At 35.9% G+C, this 21162-nt stretch overlaps 2 protein-coding genes and 1 long non-coding RNA gene across 7 annotated transcripts; 2 read left to right on the forward strand and 1 right to left on the reverse strand.

Annotated features, from left to right (window-relative positions):
• Positions 1-4709: 4709 nt before the first annotated feature.
• Positions 4710-8184, forward strand: LOC121650992 (UHRF1-binding protein 1-like). 4 transcript variants are annotated; one of them, XM_042002830.1, is made up of 8 exons: positions 4710-4795; positions 4886-5058; positions 5144-5283; positions 5408-5558; positions 5898-6157; positions 6360-6468; positions 6630-6721; positions 7521-8184. In XM_042002830.1, the coding sequence occupies exons 1-8, from the start codon at positions 4746-4748 to the stop codon at positions 7635-7637; spliced, it is 1092 nt and encodes a 363-aa protein (XP_041858764.1). In that variant the 5' UTR covers positions 4710-4745; the 3' UTR covers positions 7638-8184. The 4 variants fall into 4 exon arrangements, with proteins under 4 accessions (XP_041858764.1, XP_041858765.1, XP_041858766.1 ...); XM_042002831.1 differs by having other exon boundaries at positions 5150-5283; XM_042002832.1 differs by lacking the exon at positions 6630-6721.
• A 7190-nt stretch (positions 8185-15374) lies between these two features.
• On the reverse strand, positions 15375-20813 carry taf11 (TAF11 RNA polymerase II, TATA box binding protein (TBP)-associated factor). Of its 2 annotated transcripts, none has more exons than XM_042004139.1 (7): positions 20735-20813; positions 20537-20566; positions 20150-20349; positions 16249-16379; positions 16059-16146; positions 15872-15968; positions 15375-15757 (listed from the first exon to the last, which is right to left on the reverse strand). In XM_042004139.1, exons 3-7 carry the CDS (start codon positions 20315-20317, stop codon positions 15627-15629), a joined length of 615 nt encoding a protein of 204 aa, XP_041860073.1. In that variant the 5' UTR covers positions 20318-20349; positions 20537-20566; positions 20735-20813; the 3' UTR covers positions 15375-15626. The 2 variants fall into 2 exon arrangements, with proteins under 2 accessions (XP_041860073.1, XP_041860074.1); XM_042004140.1 differs by having other exon boundaries at positions 20657-20801.
• Positions 19184-19874, forward strand: LOC121651737. Its single transcript, XR_006012465.1, has 3 exons — positions 19184-19275; positions 19350-19492; positions 19843-19874. It is a non-coding gene; the product is annotated as an uncharacterized LOC121651737 (long non-coding RNA).
• Positions 20814-21162: the final 349 nt, after the last annotated feature.

Consider the following 21162-nt stretch of genomic DNA (forward strand, 5'->3'; position numbering starts at 1 on the left):
AATGTCTGACTTTCACTGGTTAAATTTCATAGAATTTTTATTTATTATTACTTTAGTCAGATTCAAGCTATTTCAGTAACCATTGTTTTTCTTTCGTTAACCGAAGGGTACCAACAATTTTGTCCACGTGTGTACAGACCATGAAGAGAACACCTGATGCTGGAGAGGAAAGCTGTCAGCTGCAGACCAAAGAGGAGAAACATAAGGCTGGAGAAGACGGTGATCAGCTGATCACAGAGGATAAGACACATGACGACGTTTATGTATGTGTACAGTCAGACAGTTAGTTTTTTATATTTGTGCAGCAAAAATGTGCAGTTTTATTTTTGTACATGGCTTAAACATGAACGATCAAGTGTGTCAATGGCATTTTTGAAGTATTTTGACTTTTTGTTGCCTCTTAAGCACATAAATAACCAGTGTCAGTTTTGATAATGAAAATTACATTACATTAAATTTTAATTACATTAAAAAAATCTTGTGGAGATAAACACTGAATAGAAAACATGATTGTTAACCAGATGAGAAGCTTGACCGTTTTACTTTTCATATAGGTGTTTTTTATTGGGGTCGCCAAGTTAGGTGTCTGACACAGACTAATTAGGAAACCTTTATTTTTGGGTTTGGACACCTACGCAAAAATGGGCGGGGCATATGTATGGGGCATACATGACGTCAATAGGCGGGGCCTGGTGAGGACGATGTCTTTTTGTCACGTTGCCTTTATTACGTCACATATTGGCTATATATAGTCCACCAGCCCACAATTATCATATCTTGTAACGCGATTCAAGAAATATTAAAAATTCAAAATGTCTCAATTTACTCAAGAAAACGAAACGATTTCCATCAAAAAGGAGGATCTTATTCCAATTGTGAATAAGTATTTTACAAAAGTTTCAGCAGCCCAGTGGGCTTTGCTGTCTACAGGAAAAATGGACTCAGAGGTGGAATTTATTCTTGCAGGTCTGTTAGCAGAAGTGATACAAACCGTAACCACTTTAATCTTAAAAATCGTGCTTCCAAAGATTAGAGAGCGTGTTCCGTCAAGTGAAGAGGATCAAACTTTACCTGTGATTAACACAGAGGTGGGAGATTCTATTGTGGAGAGTTTCTCAACGTATTTGAATGCATCTCTCGAAAAAGATGCGGATTTGGATTTACATGCACAAAAACTACAAGAAATGGCAGGAATTGAAATACAAAGAAAGGTTTATAGGATACTTTCAGAAGTAACAAGCACAAAGGAACTTCCTTCAAAACCTGCTATATATGTTTGCTCCTTGATGGGAGATATCAGGCATCTTTGCAGCATGGTTAATCATGCTGGTCTATGTTTACAAACATGCCTTGCAAAACGTCTTAAGAAATTCTCAAGAACAGGCGCAGGATCAAAACCATTTGTCACACGGTCAACTGATAGCAACAAATCGTTAATCTCTGTTCAGTCAGCAACAGAGGCTATAAGCGACATTTTAAGCAAGAGGTCCAAATCAGAATCACCAAATTTTAGTGAGGAATATGAACGAGCTTCTTCACCCGTCCAACCAACTGTTTCAGCACAGAGTACAGCGGCTGACATTGTCAGCATTATTGTAGAAAACATCGAAAGCCCTGAGTTTACGGCACCTGAGGATTCTCCAGGGTTCTGCAGAGTTTCACATGCAGCACATTTTAATTTAGCGTTAATCGCTGATGAAATAAAAACTTATTATACGAGATCGTGCTGTAAAATATCGGAAAACATCCCGGAAATTACATCAAACAAGAAATGCTGCGTAGATAATATACAAAACCACTTTGACAAGATGAAGACGAATCTGAAAACGTCATTTAGGACTCAAGACGAAAAATTTGTTGTGGATATCAATCAGAACTTGAGCTCCCGACAACATGAAGACACCTATATCATACCAGGGGTTGTATCAGAATATCCGAAGCCTGAATTAACGCACTTACCTGCGACAAGTCAGAAAAGACTGATCACTGTTATGAAAAAGGAAACGTCCCAGGTAAGTTTTGACACTTTCAAAACTGACCTGAACAATTTTATATTTAAGATTTATCAGTCAGCACAAATAGGCGACCGCTCAGAAGATATGGAGAACATCAAACGTTGGGAAGAATTGCAGAGGTTTGCCAGACAATTAACTGATAAGATGTATGATCATCTTATGACTGGGCATTTTTATCAGATACCTATTGTACCTGAAGGTAAATGTCTTTCAGATTCAGTGATTTCAAAAGTAAGAAAGATACAAGAGGGAACTAAGAGGACCTTTGCTCCTGAAGTCCTTTATTCCATGACAGAGGATGCAGTTGTAAAATTTCTGCAGCAAGCTTTTGTGGGAATGGAAAAACCAACAGAAGAAAAAGTGGACAAAAAAGTATTAGAAACCCTTTCTGACATTCAAAATCTTTTTCAAGAAGGGATTCCGTTATCAGATACAAACTCGACTGAATCAGAGTCCTCTCACCTTTTCACTTCAACATCGGTTTCAAGTCAAACATCACATTCCAGAGAAGAAACTGAACCCAGAAGCACTTCAAGAAATGAATTCACTGAAGAAAAAGAGGAGCCTCCTCAAGAAACATCAGAATCAATTTCATCTACTGAGGCTGACAAGTTTAAAGACAGTCTTATTGTTGCGCTACTTATAATGCTTGCGTCAAATACCAAATGTAAGGACAAAAAATCAGCAATGGCCCTCTTAACTATCAAAGAAAGGCTTGCGACTCTTGTACTTAATAAAATTGACTTGGAGGAAGGTAGTGACATTGTCACCAACACAGAAAATATTCATGACATAGCCAAAGTTGTAGTAAAAGACCTTTACAAATTATATAAATCGCCAAAAAAACTCCTGGAAGCAGCAATTTCACCAGAAGGACGCTTTGATAACGCCCTTAGTGCCTCTCTGAAATACCATTTAAGTGTCCGATTTAAACCCAAAAAGAGCAAAATTCGAAAGTTCTTTTCTGCGATTGCAGACGGTTTAGAGAAGTGTGCCATCAAGTTGTTAAGGACGCGTTACAGAACAGACATTTAGAATTTTAATGGATTGTACATTTAGATGTTTTAAGACAGAAAAAGAAAAAAAACGAAAAAAGTCTAAAAAATATCTACAAAAAAATTTAAAACCACAAAAAACCTACAAAAAATTCTAACAGATAAAACTGCAAATTCTACAAAAACAAAAGTCTGAAACCACAAAACCGCAAACAAACAAAAAAATCCAAATCTACAAAAATATAAAATAATAAAAAAAAAATCTAAAACCACAGAAAAAATAAGTTTACAAAAAAATCTACAAAATCCCAAAACAAAATAAATACAAAAAATCTAAAACCACAAAACCAAAAACTAACCAAAAAACTAAAAACTAAAAAAAAAAAAAAATACATAAAATAAAATAAAAATAAATAAAAACAAATGTTCAGGATAAAAAAATCTACAAAATCACAAAACAAAATAAATACAAAAATCTAAAACCACAAAACCAAAAACTAACCAAAAAAACTAAAAACTAAAAAAAATAAAATAAAATAAAAATAAAAACAAATCTTCAAGATAAAATCTTCAAGATAAAAAAATCTACAAAATCACAAAAAAAAATAAATACAAAAAAATCTAAAACCACAAAACCAAAAACTAACAAAAAAAGTAAAAACTAAAAAAAAAAAAATACATTAAATAAAATGAAAATAAACAAAAACAAATCTTCAGGATAATAAAAATATACAAAATCACAAAACAAAATAAATACAAAAAATCTAAAACCACAAAACCAAAAATTAACCTAAAAACTAAAAAAAATAAAATAAATAAATTAAATAAAATAAAAATAAATGAAAACAAATCTTCAAGATAAAATCTTCAAGATAAAAAAATCTACAAAATCACAAAACAAAATAAATACAAAAAATCTAAAACCACAAAACCAAAAACTAACCAAAAAACTAAAAACAAATAAAATAAATTAAATTAAATAAAAATAACTAAAAACAAATCTTCAAGATTAAACCTTCAAGATAAAAACATCTACAAAATCACAAAACAAAATAAATACAAAAAAATCTAAAACCACAAAACCAAAAACTAACCACAAAAACTAAAAACTAAAACAAAAATCAATTAAATAAAATAAAAATAAATAAAAACAAATCTTCAGGATAATAAAAATATACAAAATCACAAAACAAAATAAATACAAAAAATCTAAAACTACAAAACCAAAAGCTGACCAAAAACCCAAAAACTAAAAAAAATAAATAAATTAAATAAAATAAAAATAAATAAATAAAAACAAATCTTCAAGATAAAATCTTCAGGATAATAAAAATCTACAAAATCACAAAACAAAATAAATACAAAAAATCTAAAATCACAAAACCAAAAACTAACCTAAAAACTAAAAAAAAAATAAAAAAATAAATTAAATAAAATAAAAATAAATAAAAACAAATCTTCAAGATAAAATCTTCAAGATAAAAAATCTACAAAATCACAAAACAAAATAAATACAAAAAATCTAAAACCACAAAACCAAAAACTAACCAAAAAACTAAAAACTAAAAAATAAATCAATTAAATAAAATAAAAATAAATAAAAACAAATCTTCAAGATAAAACCTTCAAGATAAAAAAAATCTACAAAATCACAAAACAAAATAAATACAAAAAAAATCTAAAACCACAAAACCTGACTAAAGGGGCATTTACAATTACAAAAGATGCCTTTAGCATGCTAAGTCGTGGCTCAGGTGTGAGCAAATTGTTCAGCACGCAGACAAAGTATGTTGTTTATGGAGCTCGTACTGTGCACCTCATGCTTTTGTTTGCTTGTGCTTTGCTGACAGAGTGTGTGCATGTGTGTTTTTATAGGGAACAAGGTCAGCGTTCAGAAGATTCCTCCCCCTCTTTGCGCCAACAGCCCATGAAGCAGTCACACTCCCAGCAATCCTTTGATAGTGCCATCTTGGATGGCAGCTTGCCTGATGAAAGTCTTTCTGTTGACAGTGATTTCAGCGACAACTTTGTTGTTCTCATGGACTCAGGTGTTTAGACACTACCAAGTTTTCAGACTGTGATGGAAAAAAAGTTGAGAAGACATTCCAGCTTAAGCTTGTATTGTGTTTATAGAATCAGGGATGGAGTCGATGCGTCCCAACAATACACCTGTGGGCAGTCGAGGCAGCCCGGCCCCGGGGACAGAAGGAGGCTCATCAGCTGATCTTAGCAGCTCCCTCTCGCAAAGTACTGAGGACATGTCTCAGGACATGGTGGGTTACTGTGATCCTAGAACAGATTTCATAGTCTGATTGAATTTGTCATCACTGTACTTTAGCACAGTACTCAGTACCTAGAGCAAGTATTTGATCATTTAATTTTTTTGCTGTTTTGCAGTCTTCAGTGTTGTTACTGATCCTGAGTGGAACAGCTTGTACCATGGAGGCACAAGGTGAAGACCAAGTCATGGCGTTCCAAGCACAGAATCTGGCCAATGTGGAGTTGGGCAACGTCAAGCAGTCAGACCTTCTAGCTGGACAATTACAAGGTAGCCAGAGTTAGTGCTGCCATGTAAAAATCACTTCAGGCGTCTGCTAATCAGGGATTTGTTTACAAATCAGATGGTTTACTATTTGGCAGATTGCATCTCTCATGCAGGAAAAAGGCTTTTTTCAATTTGGTTTGTACTTTTTAAAACCTTAAAAAGATGCTTAGTTTTCTTTGAACTAGGGTTGTGTGGAATAGCTTATGGGTTGTCAGTGTCCTGCCTGCAGTAATCCAAATGTAGTCTCTATATAATACACACAGGGTCTCAGCAAAGAGAGAACCTAGTTTGTTTGTTTGTAAGCATTTAGCTGGGATGTAAGCGTTTGGCTGTTTTCTGCAGGTGAACCGATTCAGAGGCAGGACGGGCAGACGAACAGGGACACACCTGCACTGTGCATGCGGGCAGAAATGGGCCCATCTGCAGCTCAGCGCTCTGCTCTGGCCGAGTCGCTGGGCTTTCTGGACGTGAGGGTGCAAAACTGCCAGGCAGACCTGTTAGCCTCAACGGTGGCTAACATTGGTCCTTTCCTTGAAGATGAATTTAGTGTTGATGGACAGCCAATGAGGCTACAAGTGTGTAATGTCACCATTACTATGAAGGTAGGTTGACAATATCCCAATGACAGTATCACGTACCAATCCATTTTGAGCTTCACTCTTCAAATTTGATCATCATAAGTGCAGAATACATTTCATATACTATCACAATTTTTTGTTTCAGTAGTTGGCACATAGTTAGCATGTATGCTGTGGTGAGTCTTGTTTTTCCTTGTGTTTGATAAGTGTTCTTTTCCTGTTTCAGGACGATGGCCCCAGGATCTACCCTACATCCCCCCAACCCGTCCCGGCCAAATTTGTTATCGATCAGCTAGTCCTTGAGCGAGGTGATGATGGCTTTATGAGAATAAAAGGTAAACTTTGTTTTTTAACTTAAATTTTGTGCTATATTTAAACATGTAATGACGGCATTGTGACTACACCTAAATAGATAGAGAATCATGAACCTTAAAACCAGAGTTAACCTTCCTGCATCAGCTGTCAAAGCACTCATCTGTTTCCTTCCTGATTGCAGCTGAAGGTGCAGACTCTAAATCCTCAGCAGATGTTCCTGTGGTTGGCTGTAATAACCCTAACAGCTACAACCATGTCCAACAGCAGTGTGACGTAAGTGAGACCAAGAAATTTTGGATTCTGTTTGAGTTTAAGCTCATTAAGTTTGTAGCCAAGATTTTAGAAATAACTGACATTTTTACCCTTTTTTTAATAGTTTTTCCCAATTTCCTCAAAATAAAATAAAGTTCCCAAATAGTCTAAAAGTTTTTTCATTTTTAAAGGTTGTCTTGTCTTGTTTCTAGATTTACTTTATTAAAATCTACTAAAGGTTTTTATATTTTTAATATGGAATTCAACATTGAAATAGAAGCACATTTTCTGCTTCTATTGTGCTTCTCAGTATTATTTTGCTGATTATTTCGACACCCTTTCTAACTCCAAATGTGAGAACTGCGTATAGCATCTGGTTGCTAAAATATTTTCAAATATTTTCCAAAATATTCAGCACATGACTTTAGTCACTGCTTTAGGGTCTAACAAACTCCAGTTACTCTTTGTTCAATGTTGTAAAATGAGTGAAGATGCTCATAAAAACTGAACAGTGTGTGTTTATGATGCTTTGAAAAGGTTAAAGTTTGCATTCTCTGTATTTTGGTCAAATTAAGACATTCAAATTCTGCTAGTGTTTTAGATGAGCACTGCCTCTGTTAAATACAGCCTTATCACTGGTGGCCTGTCACTTTTCCACATAAACAAAGCAGAGATGTGTCTAAGCACACAGGATTGTGTAATAGTGTTGTAATTACACCCATCTGTCGTAGAATCTGATGTACTGTAAACCCACTGGGTGGAAATTGCCAAGTCAAAGCATCAGCTGTCACTAATCAATCCAATAATCCTGCATTTGCAGAGACAAACCTTGGAGTCCCGGCTTTGTGATGCACAGGCTGCCCTCAACCAGGCCCTCGAGGAGAGAGAGCGCCTCCTTGTGGAAGTCAGGAAGTACAACCCCACGTTTACTCTCTGAGCGTCTTTGTGGTTGACTTCTGAATCTGGATGTGTCAGGCTGAACGTGAGGAATCAGCTAAGCTTATTCAAAGCATTTGTGGAATATTAACCTGAAATTGGAAGATGAATCTGAACCATGACTTTGGATCTCTTCCAATTTTGTTCACACTATTTATGAGATTTAAAAAGATCCTCTGTATTTGGTACTAAAAGGGGAACTGTAATTTAACTCTATTATAGGTAAATTAATGGTACTATTTTTTAAATCTGGCAGTCTAGATATTCCTCACTTCTGTGCAAAATGCTCATTTTCTCCAGTTTATTTCTCATCCAGATTAGTGTTTAGTGGAAAGTCATCAGTGTAAAACATAGCATGCACCTCTCCACCTGGGTTACTTGTGCTATGGAAATACTTGGTGAAGCACAAAACCCCTTTTCACATGCACAGACACTGCCAGAAAGCTGCTAGTCCACCGGTCACTTCTACTACAAGTCTTATTTTCAAGCATGCTTAATGATCAGTGCTTGTTTACTAGAGGCACATCCACAAATCTACAGTCAGAGTTAGAATTAAACTTGTATGTTGCTTTAGTTTAGTGTAAAATAAGAAAATCATGTTAATTTTTTAAGTATTGTCAGTTGTGACAAATGTGAAAGGTTTAGAAAATTGCACTTTTTTTGATAGCAGACTTTTTCCTGCTTTTATTGAAAATGAAGCATCTCAGTTTCCAACTCAAAACAGTTTTTATCAGCAGGGTGGAATGGATACATACTCTTATCAGGCTCTCCCCCATTCTCAAAAAGTCTTTTCAATCATTCCCAGTGTTATATTGTTCTGAGCTGTGAAATATTTCTTTTTCTTTTTTTTTTATTGTGAAACAGTGTGCTCTGTGGGTGAAAATCCACTAAAGAAAAGAAGTCTTTCCTTTCCACGACAAAAAAGGTAGAAAAGGCAACTTTAGATTTTTTTCGGTTTTTGGACAGCAGGTTGAGGATGTAACTGAGGCGTTGGATGGCCTGGGTCGCAGCGGTAAGGGAAGGACATCACTTTCAACACCATCTCCCTTCATGCGTGTTTGCTCTTGGCATTTTTATAATGGCAAGTAGGAGAGTTTTTGTTGTTGCTGTTGTTTTTATTGTGTAAGTAATGTTAATGAATATACTTTATTTGGCTTTTTAAAGTCGCTATAGTCACACTGGCTAACTTCAATCGTAAACTACAGGCAAAGAGGGAGGGAAATAGAAATGGGTTCATCTGTTTGTGTTTGATTAGTGTTTATTTTATTTAATCATCTTAGAACGTCACAGAGTGAATGATTTTAAAGATGCAGGTAAATACCAAGAGTGCTCTGTGAGATCTGATGGGATGGTTAACTGGTTGGATTAAGTGGTTAAGATTGTGAAATGTAATGGAAGCACCCAATGTTAACTAGTTTTTTAATAACAGCAAACATAACTGCAGGTCAACCAGCTTAAGAAATGATGGAGGCTGGCTCAGATTGGGCACCATCCCTGCTTCTAGGACACACATCAGTTACACCCACAGACGCTGCACGCTCTGCAAGACGAAGACGAGATCAGCGGAGGAAAGAGACACTGCAAGCAGCAGAGATGGAGTCCACCAGGATGCAGACACTGGAGAGCTACACACGTGGACAAACTTGTTGGTACCCTTCGGTTAATGAAAGAAAACTCACAATGGTCACAGAAATAACTTGAATCTGACAAAGTAATAAATAAAAATTCAATAAAATTTAACCAATGGAAGTCAGACATTGCTTTTTACCCAAAATACCTGCTGAGAGGTGCAGAAGTCTCATTGACAGTTACAGGAATCGTTTGATTGCAGTGATTGCCTCAAAAGGTAGTGCAACAAAATGATTAAGGATACCATCCTTTTTGTCCAGGCCTGTTTCATGAGTTTATTTTTTTAAATAATTCTGCTGAAGCATGGTTAAAAAGCAATGTCTGACTTTCACTGGTTAAATTTCATAGAATTTTTATTTATTATTACTTTAGTCAGATTCAAGCTATTTCAGTAACCATTGTTTTTCTTTCGTTAACCGAAGGGTACCAACAATTTTGTCCACGTGTGTACAGACCATGAAGAGAACACCTGATGCTGGAGAGGAAAGCTGTCAGCTGCAGACCAAAGAGGAGAAACATAAGGCTGGAGAAGACGGTGATCAGCTGATCACAGAGGATAAGACACATGACGACGTTTATGTATGTGTACAGTCAGACAGTTAGTTTTTTATATTTGTGCAGCAAAAATGTGCAGTTTTATTTTTGTACATGGCTTAAACATGAACGATCAAGTGTGTCAATGGCATTTTTGAAGTATTTTGACTTTTTGTTGCCTCTTAAGCACATAAATAACCAGTGTCAGTTTTGATAATGAAAATTACATTACATTAAATTTTAATTACATTAAAAAAATCTTGTGGAGATAAACACTGAATAGAAAACATGATTGTTAACCAGATGAGAAGCTTGACCGTTTTACTTTTCATATAGGTGTTTTTTATTGGGGTCGCCAAGTTAGGTGTCTGACACAGACTAATTAGGAAACCTTTATTTTTGGGTTTGGACACCTACGCAAAAATGGGCGGGGCATATGTATGGGGCATACATGACGTCAATAGGCGGGGCCTGGTGAGGACGATGTCTTTTTGTCACGTTGCCTTTATTACGTCACATATTGGCTATATATAGTCCACCAGCCCACAATTATCATATCTTGTAACGCGATTCAAGAAATATTAAAAATTCAAAATGTCTCAATTTACTCAAGAAAACGAAACGATTTCCATCAAAAAGGAGGATCTTATTCCAATTGTGAATAAGTATTTTACAAAAGTTTCAGCAGCCCAGTGGGCTTTGCTGTCTACAGGAAAAATGGACTCAGAGGTAGAATTTATTCTTGCAGGTCTGTTAGCAGAAGTGATACAAACCGTAACCACTTTAATCTTAAAAATCGTGCTTCCAAAGATTAGAGAGCGTGTTCCGTCAAGTGAAGAGGATCAAACTTTACCTGTCATTAACACAGAGGTGGGAGATTCTATTGTGGAGAGTTTCTCAACGTATTTGAATGCACCTCTCGAAAAAGATGCGGATTTGGATTTACATGCACAAAAACTACAAGAAATGGCAGGAATTGAAATACAAAGAAAAGTTTATAGGATACTTTCAGAAGTAACAAGCACAAAGGAACTTCCTTCAAAACCTGCTATATATGTTTGCTCCTTGATGGGAGATATCAGGCATCTTTGCAGCATGGTTCATCATGCTGGTCTATGTTTACAAACATGCCTTGCAAAACGTCTTGGGAAATTCTCAAGAACAGGCGCAGGATCAAAACCATTTGTCACACGGTCAACTGATAGCAACAAATCGTTAATCTCTGTTCAGTCAGCAACAGAGGCTATAAGCGACATTTTAAGCAAGAGGTCCAAATCAGAATCACCAAATTTTAGTGAGGAATATGAACGAGCTTCTTCACCCGTCCAACCAACTGTTTCAGCACAGAGTACAGCGGCTGAAATTGTCAGCATTATTGTAGAAAACATCGAAAGCCCTGAGTTTACGGCACCTGAGGATTCTCCAGGGTTCTGCAGAGTTTCACATGCAGCACATTTTAATTTAGCGTTAATCGCTGATGAAATAAAAACTTATTATACGAGATCGTGCTGTAAAATATCGGAAAACATCCCGGAAATTACACCAAACAAGAAATGCTGCGTAGATAATATACAAAACCACTTTGACAAGATGAAGACGAATCTGAAAACGTCATTTAGGACTCAAGACGAAAAATTTGTTGTGGATATCAATCAGAACTTGAGCTCCCGACAACATGAAGACACCTATATCATACCAGGGGTTGTATCAGAATATCCGAAGCCTGAATTAACGCACTTACCTGCGACAAGTCAGAAAAGACTGATCACTGTTATGAAAAAGGAAACGTCCCAGGTAAGTTTTGACACTTTCAAAACTGACCTGAACAATTTTATATTTAAGATTTATCAGTCAGCACAAATAGGCGACCGCTCAGAAGATATGGAGAACATCAAACTTAGGGAAGAATTGCAGAGGTTTGCCAGACAATTAACTGATAAGATGTATGATCATCTTATGACTGGGCATTTTTATCAGATACCTATTGTACCTGAAGGTAAATGTCTTTCAGATTCAGTGATTTCAAAAGTAAGAAAGATACAAGAGGGAACTAAGAGGACCTTTGCTCCTGAAGTCCTTTATTCCATGACAGAGGATGCAGTTGTAAAATTTCTGCAGCAAGCTTATGTGGGAATGGAAAAACCAACAGAAGAAAAAGTGGACAAAAAAGTATTAGAAACCCTTTCTGACATTCAAAATCTTTTTCAAGAAGGGATTCCGTTATCAGATACAACCTCGACTGAATCAGAGTCCTCTCACCTTTTCACTTCAACATCGGTTTCAAGTCAAACATCACATTCCAGAGAAGAAACTGAACCCAGAAGCATTTCAAGAAATGAATTCACTGAAGAAAAAGAGGAGCCTCCTCAAGAAACATCAGAATCAATTTCATCTACTGAGGCTGACAAGTTTAAAGACAGTCTTATTGTTGCGCTACTTATAATGCTTGCGTCAAATACCAAATGTAAGGACAAAAAATCAGCAATGGCCCTCTTAACTATCAAAGAAAGGCTTGCGACTCTTGTACTTAATAAAATTGACTTGGAGGAAGGTAGTGACATTGTCACCAACACAGAAAATATTCATGACATAGCCAAAGTTGTAGTAAAAGACCTTTACAAATTATATAAATCGCCAAAAAAACTCCTGGAAGCAGCAATTTCACCAGAAGGACGCTTTGATAACGCCCTTAGTGCCTCTCTGAAATACCATTTAAGTGTCCGATTTAAACCCAAAAAGAGCAAAATTCGAAAGTTCTTTTCTGCGATTGCAGACGGTTTAGAGAAGTGTGCCATCAAGTTGTTAAGGACGCGTTACAGAACAGACATTTAGAATTTTAATGGATTGTACATTTAGATGTTTTAAGACAGAAAAAGAAAAAAACGAAAAAAGTCTAAAAAATATCTACAAAAAAATTTAAAACCACAAAAAACCTACAAAAAATTCTAACAGATAAAACCACAAATTCTACAAAAACAAAAGTCTGAAACCACAAAACTGCAAACACACAAAAAAATCCAAATCTACAAAAAAATAAAATAAAAAAAAATCTAAAACCACACGGAAAAAATAACTTTACAAAAAAATCTACAAAATTACAAAACAAAATAAATACAAAAAATCTAAAACCACAAACCCAAAAACTAACCAAAAAACTAAAAACTAAAAAAAAAAAAGAAAATACATAAAATAAAATAAAAATAAATAAAAACAAATCTTCAGGATAAAAAAATCTACAAAATCACAAAACAAAATAAATACAAAAAATCTAAAACCACAAAACCAAAAACTAACCAAAAAAACTAAAAACTAAAAAATAAAAAATAAAATAAAAATAAAAACAAATCTTCAAGATAAAATCTTCAAGATAAAAAAATCTACAAAATCACAAAACAAAATAAATACAAAAAAATCTAAAACCACAAAACCAAAAACTAACCAAAAAACTAAAAACTAAGAAAAAAAAAATACATAAAATAAAATAAAAATAAATAAAAACAAATCTTCAGGATAAAAAAATCTACAAAATCACAAAACAAAATACAAAAAATCTAAAACCACAAAACCAAAAACTAACCAAAAAACTAAAAACTAAGAAAAAAAAAATACATAAAATAAAATAAAAATAAATAAAAACAAATCTTCAGGATAAAAAAATCTACAAAATCACAAAACAAAATACAAAAAATCTAAAACCACAAAACCAAAAACTAACCAAAAAAACTAAAAACAACAAAAAAAAAAAAAAATAAAATAAAAATAAAAACAAATCTTCAAGATAAAATCTTCAAGATAAAAAAATCTACAAAATCACAAAACAAAATAAATACAAAAAAATCTAAAACCACAAAACCAAAAACTAACCAAAAAACTAAAAACTAAAAAAAAAAAAAAAAAAATACATTAAATAAAATAAAAATAAACAAAAACAAATCTTCAGGATAAAAAAATCTACAAAATCACAAAACAAAATAAATACAAAAAATCTAAAACCACAAAACCAAAAACTAACCAAAAAAACTAAACTAAAAAAAATAAAAAAAAATAAAAATAAATAAAAACAAATCTTCAAGATAAAATCTTCAAGATAAAAAAAATCTACAAAATCACAAAACAAAATAAATACAAAAAATCTAAAACCACAAAACCAAAACCTAACCAAAAAACTAAAAAAAAATTCAATTAAAATAAATAAAAATAAAAAAACAAATCTTCAAGATAAAATCACAATTAAATAAAAATCTTAAAAAAAAATCTAAAAAGATAAAAACAATTTTAAAAAAGACTAAATTAAAAAAAAAAAAAAAAAGCTTACACCCCCAAGCAAATAAATAAATAAATTTGAATCTATATATAGATTCAAATTTATTTCATATATAGGTTTTGGGGACTCCCTCATTCTGCTGGGGCACTTCAATGCTCACATGGGCAATGACAGTGCGACCTGGAGGACATGATTGGGAATGGCCCCCCTGATCTAAATCCGAGTGGTGTTTTGTTATTGGACTTCTGTGCTCGTCATGGATTATCCATAACAAACACCATGTTCAGGCATAAGTGTCCACATGTGCACTTGGCACCAGGACACTCTAGGCCGCAGTTCGATGATCAACATTGTAGTCGTATCGTCTGACTTGCGACCACATGTCTTGGACTCTTGGGTGAAGAGAGGGCCGGAGCAGTCAGCTGACCACCACCTGGTGGTGAGTTGGCTCAGATGGTGAGGAAAGATACCGGTCAGGCCTGGCAGACCCAAATGTGTTGAGGGTCTGCTGGGAATGTCTGGCAGAGTCCCCTGTCAAAAACAGTTTCAACTCCCATCTCCAGCAGAGCTTCAACCATGTCCCGGGTGAGGCGGGGGACATTAAGTCTGAGTGGGCTGGGTTCTGTGCCTCTCTCTCTCTCTATATATACACATACATCTTTAAACTGCAAAAAAGTAACAAAAAGCCAAAAAGCTCAGATTTTATATACATATATATATATATATATATATATATATATATATACATATACACCAAGAAGGTCGCCGGTTCGAGCCTCGGCTGGGGGGAGGTACGAACCTGGGGGGGGTGGTGGCCTTTCTGTGTGGAGTTTGCATGTTCTCCCTGTGTATGCGTGGGTTCTCTGGCTTGATGACATGCATGATAGGTTAATTGCTTATTCTAAAAATTCTCCCTAGGAGAGAGTGTGCGTGTGAATGGTTGTTTGTCTATCTGTGTTGGCCCTGCGACAGACTGGTGACCTGTCCAGGGTGTACCCTGCCTCTCACCTGTTAAAATGCTGGGATAGGCTCCAGCTAACCCGCGACCTGTAATGGAAGAAACAGTCAAGATAATGAATGAGTAAAATATATATATATATATATATATATATATATTTTTTTTTTTTTTTTTTTTTTTTTTGAAGAGCAGTGTGGACCATACATTACAGGAATAGCCTGAGCAGAGGTAATAATTAATTATTAATAATTCATTAATTAATAAGAGGCAATTATTTGCTTTTATACCTATAAAAAGACAAGGGTACTTATTAAGTAATGACAGGACAGGAAAAAGTAACAAAGCACTTCATGTAAGTACAAAACCGGTATTTATTTACATCTTTATGTTTGACTTGACAGCTGTCTGTAATGTCAGACTGACCACTTTCTTCCCAGAACACAGCATCCCACTTTCCAGCTTTGTTTTCATTCTTCCCATTATTAAAAATATTCACTAACACTAAGTTTGTTCAGTTAGTACAAAATGGTCACTACATATTTTCTATAAGCAATTCACTGCTTTTTGATAAGTAGCGTCCTCTTCCAGCCTGCATCTCAGTCAGCTCAGTGAAACAGAATGTTTCTGTACTTGGTGTTGGGAATCTGATCTCGGCTCTTCAGCCTCCTCACTGCTTCCCTCATGTGCTTCGGCTGAAGTGGTGGTGTATCTCCCCACTTCTCACAAACATCCAGTGCTTTAAACAAGGGGAAAACATCTAAATATTAATCAAATCGTAGACACAATATAAGTTTAACTGTGTTTCAATTGTTTAGTGTGAATGGCTTGTTTTCTAAAATCCTCCACCCACCTTCTTCGACTATTTCCCCAGCAAAAACCTTGGCAATACCAGACATTGCAATTACGACATTCTGGGACACTGATGATCCTGTTATGGACTGGATCAGCTATATTATGCAAAGACAAAAAGAAACAAGACATATTAGTTTAAGGAATAATAAAGATAAAACAAGGCTTACTTTTTATAAGCAGCTCACCCTCTTAATAGCAGCCTTTGGGAAGGCAGAACGTCTGTACATCTCATAGCGATTCAGCTGCTCTTCAGAAAAGGATGACACCAGAACCCTAAATGATACAGGATTAACAAGAGATAATGGGTAAGGTCATAAAAATATGACTGGCAGATGATTTAAAGATTGATCTTATGAGAGGGTAAAAATGTTTTACTGCATCTTTTGTATTTCATCCTCATCAACCTTGTGGCGCTTCTCCTTCTTCTTTTCCGGCTCTACCTTTAGTCTTTTTGAAGGTGGCTGGCCAGATGGTCCTACTTCCTCATCTTCTCCTGCTGCAGGTTCCTTCACAGTAGGAAAAAAAAACACTTTCAAGGTGCCGCAACACTCCTTGTGTTAACCATTTGAAATGATACATCTCAATCTTTTCTGTACACTTAATGTTAATTTAAAGGGGTCATATTAGGCTATTTCAATTTTTCTGAGCTTTCTACAGTGTTATAGTGTTGAATACTCTTCAGACAAGTGGTTTTGGAGATTTTTTTCTACTTCAATATTTCAATGATGTCCCGGGGGAGGGACTGATGCATTGGTCAACTTCTTCATTCTATTCTACAGTCATTTGGCAGACACTTTGATCCAAAGCAACTTACATTTGAGAGTAAGAACAACACAAGCAAGAATTCAAACAAGATGGGACATCATAATTAAGTAGTAGTCAGACTGCTGTGAGTCCAGTTGGACCCAGGTGCTGTCATGTAGTGCTAGAGGCAGTGCATAAAATTAAGTCCTTTGTTTAAATACAAGATCACAATTTCATTACACAATATCATCTTGGACATAAGTGCATGCAGCTTAATTAGTACGAAGTTGAGGCAAAGAGCTCGACAAATCTTTCTAAACCTTTCCGACAAGTGGAAGAGTTAAGCTAAGTGCGGAAATGCACCTTAAACAGGTGAGTCTTTAGTTTGCTCTTAAAAGTGGACAAGGACTCTGCGGATCGGACTGAGTTTGGTAGATTGTTCCACCACCGGGGAACAACAGAGGAAAAGAGTCTGGCCACGCTGTGGTGGGAGCACTAGGCGTCTTTTAATGGAAGAGCGTAACTGTTGAGAGGGAGTGTAGCTCTGGATTCGGGGGGAAGGTAAACTGAAGCCGTTGGTGTTATTGTTTTGTAAGCCAGAAGCAGAGATGTGAATTTGATAAGCTCTGCAACTGGAAGCCAGTGAAGAGCGATTAGCAGTGGAGTGACATGAGCTCTTCTGGGCTGGTTGAAGACCAGACGTGCTGCTGCGTTCTGGATCATCTGCAGAGGTTTAACTGAGCATGCAGGCAGGCAGGCAGTCGCAGTAGTCAATGCGTGAAATGACCAGAGCCTGGACCAGGAGCTGTGCCGTGTGTTCTGTCAGGTAGGGTCTGATCCTCCTAAGGTTATAGAGAGCAAATCGGCAAGATCGAGCAACCGATGCAACATGGTCCTTAAAGGTCAGCTGGTTGTCTACCATGACACCAAGATTCCTGGTAGAAGACGTAGGCACAAGTGTGAGAGCCAAAGGTGTATATTACTTTATATACATATTACTTTGATTCTGCCAGTGATTCCTATGCTGAAAACAGTGAGCGCTCCCAACAACTACTCCCGGTAGTTGACCAGTCAGAGGCAGCCCGCATTAAAGGGGAAGCGGGGCTCAGGACCGGAAGAGTCTCATTCCGTTTGTTTCTGACAGAGGCTGATCTGAGCGCCTACGGAGAGGATTGATATAAATGAATAAAGGGGTTTGTGAAAAGTGCAGGATTGATTCCTGCCCTTGTGGACTCACATATTAAAATAAATTACCCTGAAATGAGCATTATAGAGCCCTTTTAAGGTAATATCCGTAAATAAGTTTTGGTTAATGCATAACACATTATTATTAAAATGCGAAAAAATATTTCAAAAGCCACTAAAAAGTAGATACTTTAAACTTTATTTTTTCTTTTGAGTACTGTATTTTATTATATTAAATATGTATGTGACAAAGCTGAATTCAGATTTTGACCTAGTTATCTTATTCTGCTTTACATTTTTTTTCTTTTCCTTGTGCAATAGCTTGTGTATTTTATCTGTACTAAAATTTCTGCATTATATTGAACCTTTTGGAATTTTCTGTTTATCTAAGATGATCTTACCATAAAATGTTCAGACCCGACATAAAAGTAGATAAACGTTTTCGATACTGCTTATTAACGTCACAGCATGATTCATCATGATACAAACAAAAAAAAAACGCTCATTTCCCAAAATATATTTTGTCGATTGTAGGTATGAGCCAGCTGCTGTGACGTATCACCTGAGTACTTTGAATCACTTTGTGGCGTTCCACAAACTGGGTACAGACCAAAAATGGCATTTCTACGATGGCCTACAAGAATGCCAGCACCCCGGGAGTGGAGACACAATAATCACTGAGAAAAATATCCCCAAAAAGTTGCGTCCAACGCCCCATGTTGGGCACATAGTTATGGTCAGGGTAAGCATCAACACTTAATCTCCGGTCTAAAATTCTGAAATTTAGGTTGTTGCAGATGGGGAATATATCAGCAAGTGTGTTTGCATAATAATAATATCAATATTCTCATATATTGCTCTATACAAATAATTTTACTGATCTTTTGTTGTAGGACAAGGCAGCAGAGGCTGCTGCTGAACGTTCAGAAAAAAATGAAGCGCTTGTCAAGTTCATTGTGGAACAAAAGGGTGCAGAAAATACACTGCAGGTACGCCTTTTTCTTTTTGTTCATCACATAACGCTTAATCATTATGTGATCGCCTCCAGCAAGCAAACAGTACGGTTAAGTTTGAGTACATTTATTTTTCAGGCCGTCGTGTCTGGTGAGAAGCAGCCCCACTTTGAATTTACACAAAAGTGGGTTCCAGTATTGTTTGATGACCAACAGTTGGACAGGATAGTGAAGTACCTGACAGGCTTCCTTCATAACTGTAAAAAAATCTCAGATGAAGTCTCCACCATGACACTATGACAAGCTTAAATACATCCTTGTTGTGATGTTGCCAGAGGTAAGTCAATAGGTGCCTTTTTAAATGTAGAGGTATGAGCATAATAACACTGACAATAATATGGATGCATAATCGGGATATCATACCTGTAACAAAGGTGACAGTAAAGGCCTTGGAAGAAATAAGGAACATGACAACAAAAGACGCAGTGGCAGAGGTTGATCATGGACCACTGGATGAGAGGTTAGTGAAACATTTAAATGTCCTTTAAAAAATAGTCCAAAATCTCTGCCAAAAAATATGATTTCTTTTTCTAGTGAAATGGAGGCCATGGAGATGGCAATAAGGAATGACATGGAGAGGCGTGGGCTTGTGTAAAAACGATCCAATAAAGGTTTCTTAAATCAGATTCACCTGTGTTTTTCAGATTCAGTAGGCTCTGTAGAATAATCTAGGACAGGTTTGACCTGACTCAGTGTGATATTATAACATCTGGACCAGGTATCGTGAGTGAAAACGGCAGAAAAATGAGTGAAATCTGCCTTTATTGCATTTTCACAAATCAGAGAAAGGTTTCACAAATCACAAACTATGTTTTTCAGATTCTGTAGGCTCTGTAGAATAATCTAGGACAGGTTTGACCTGACTCAGTGTGATATTATAACATCTGGACCAGGTATAGTGTGTAAAAACGGCAGAAAAATGAGTGAAATCTGCCTTTACTGCATTTTCACAAATCAGAAAAAGGTTTCACAAATCACAAACTATGTTTTTAAGATTCAGTAGGCTCTGTAGAATAATCTAGGACAGGTTTGACGGCACTGAGTATCAATAAAACGGAGGGTTAACAGAGAAATACAGTCACTCGCGTTCTGCCTTAAGGGTCCCTTAACATTTCCCTTAACTAGCGAATCGGAAGCTGCGAATCGGAGGCTAAGTTCAGCCTCGTGTTTTCCTTGACCTCTTTGACTCCTAAACTTTGTGGTCAACAAACTTTTGCCACTGTTTATGCAATGTTGGATCGTCTCTGTTTAAACACAAATGATCATGAGTAACATGTTTATTACTGAAAATTCAAAAAGGGTTCAGAAACCTCCATAGAACAATGTAAACTTACGAGTTTGAGCTCTCGTTGCGGATGATCTATGGGCGGATCTTTGTTTTCATCTGCTGGCTTTTCTTTGACAGGAACATTTTCCGTATCTTCCGTTTTAAGATGGGCCTCGTTAGCAGGAGCTACCCTCTCGGGCGTGTCCTCCCTTTTTATTCGGGCTGGATCTGCCATAATTTGCCGACCCCCCTCACGAGCTTCAGGTTCTGCGAAAATCAATACAGCTGTTGATTAGCCTATAAGTTTACTTTGAATTGTGGAGCTAACAACAAACATGACAATTAAAAATGAGTTTCTTCTTTAGCTAGAAAGCCCCAGTAGAAAACTGTTTTGCTTTAATAATTACTTTTGGATTAAAAAGTGGATGAGAATAGGAACACAACTTGTACATACCCTTTTTATAGCAAGGGGTCAACAGAGCAGCTGCAACAAATAAGCCAACAGTAGAGGTGAGCAAACATACAGTCTTTAGTTAGACAGTAAACGACTGCAGTTTACACGTGTTGTACTTACTGTAGCTACGTTAGTTAAAAAATAAAAATAAAAAACCCACTTGCAGTGGACTAAATTTGTTAAAGTATTTAATCTCACCACAATGATAGCATCTCGAAGCTAGTTCTCCCGGTTTATCGCTAACAGTGCAGTATCGTCACTTCCGTTTCTGTTTGAATGAACTTTATTTACACTGTTGTCTGTGTAGAAAAACAGCTGATTGACACAAGTTATTAACTAAACAAACTATGAAAATACAAATTTGTGTTTTTTTTTCAGTATTTAAACTGTTCTAGTGTTGTTATATAAGGTAACTCTTAAGGTTAGTCACGAAGGATTCACATATGAACGGCCAGTTAAACATTTTATATTATTACACTACGCAGCTATCACAAGACTGTTTATTGTAACTTAAAATATTCCTGTTCACACTCACATGACAAGAACAGACAAGATCTTCACTCAGGTGACAAACCAAACATAAAGATCAGCGGTTTTTTTTTATTTATTTATTTTTTTTTTTATGA

Source organism: Melanotaenia boesemani, chromosome 13 (genome assembly GCF_017639745.1).
Source record: "Melanotaenia boesemani isolate fMelBoe1 chromosome 13, fMelBoe1.pri, whole genome shotgun sequence".
Classification (NCBI taxonomy): domain Eukaryota; kingdom Metazoa; phylum Chordata; class Actinopteri; order Atheriniformes; family Melanotaeniidae; genus Melanotaenia; species Melanotaenia boesemani.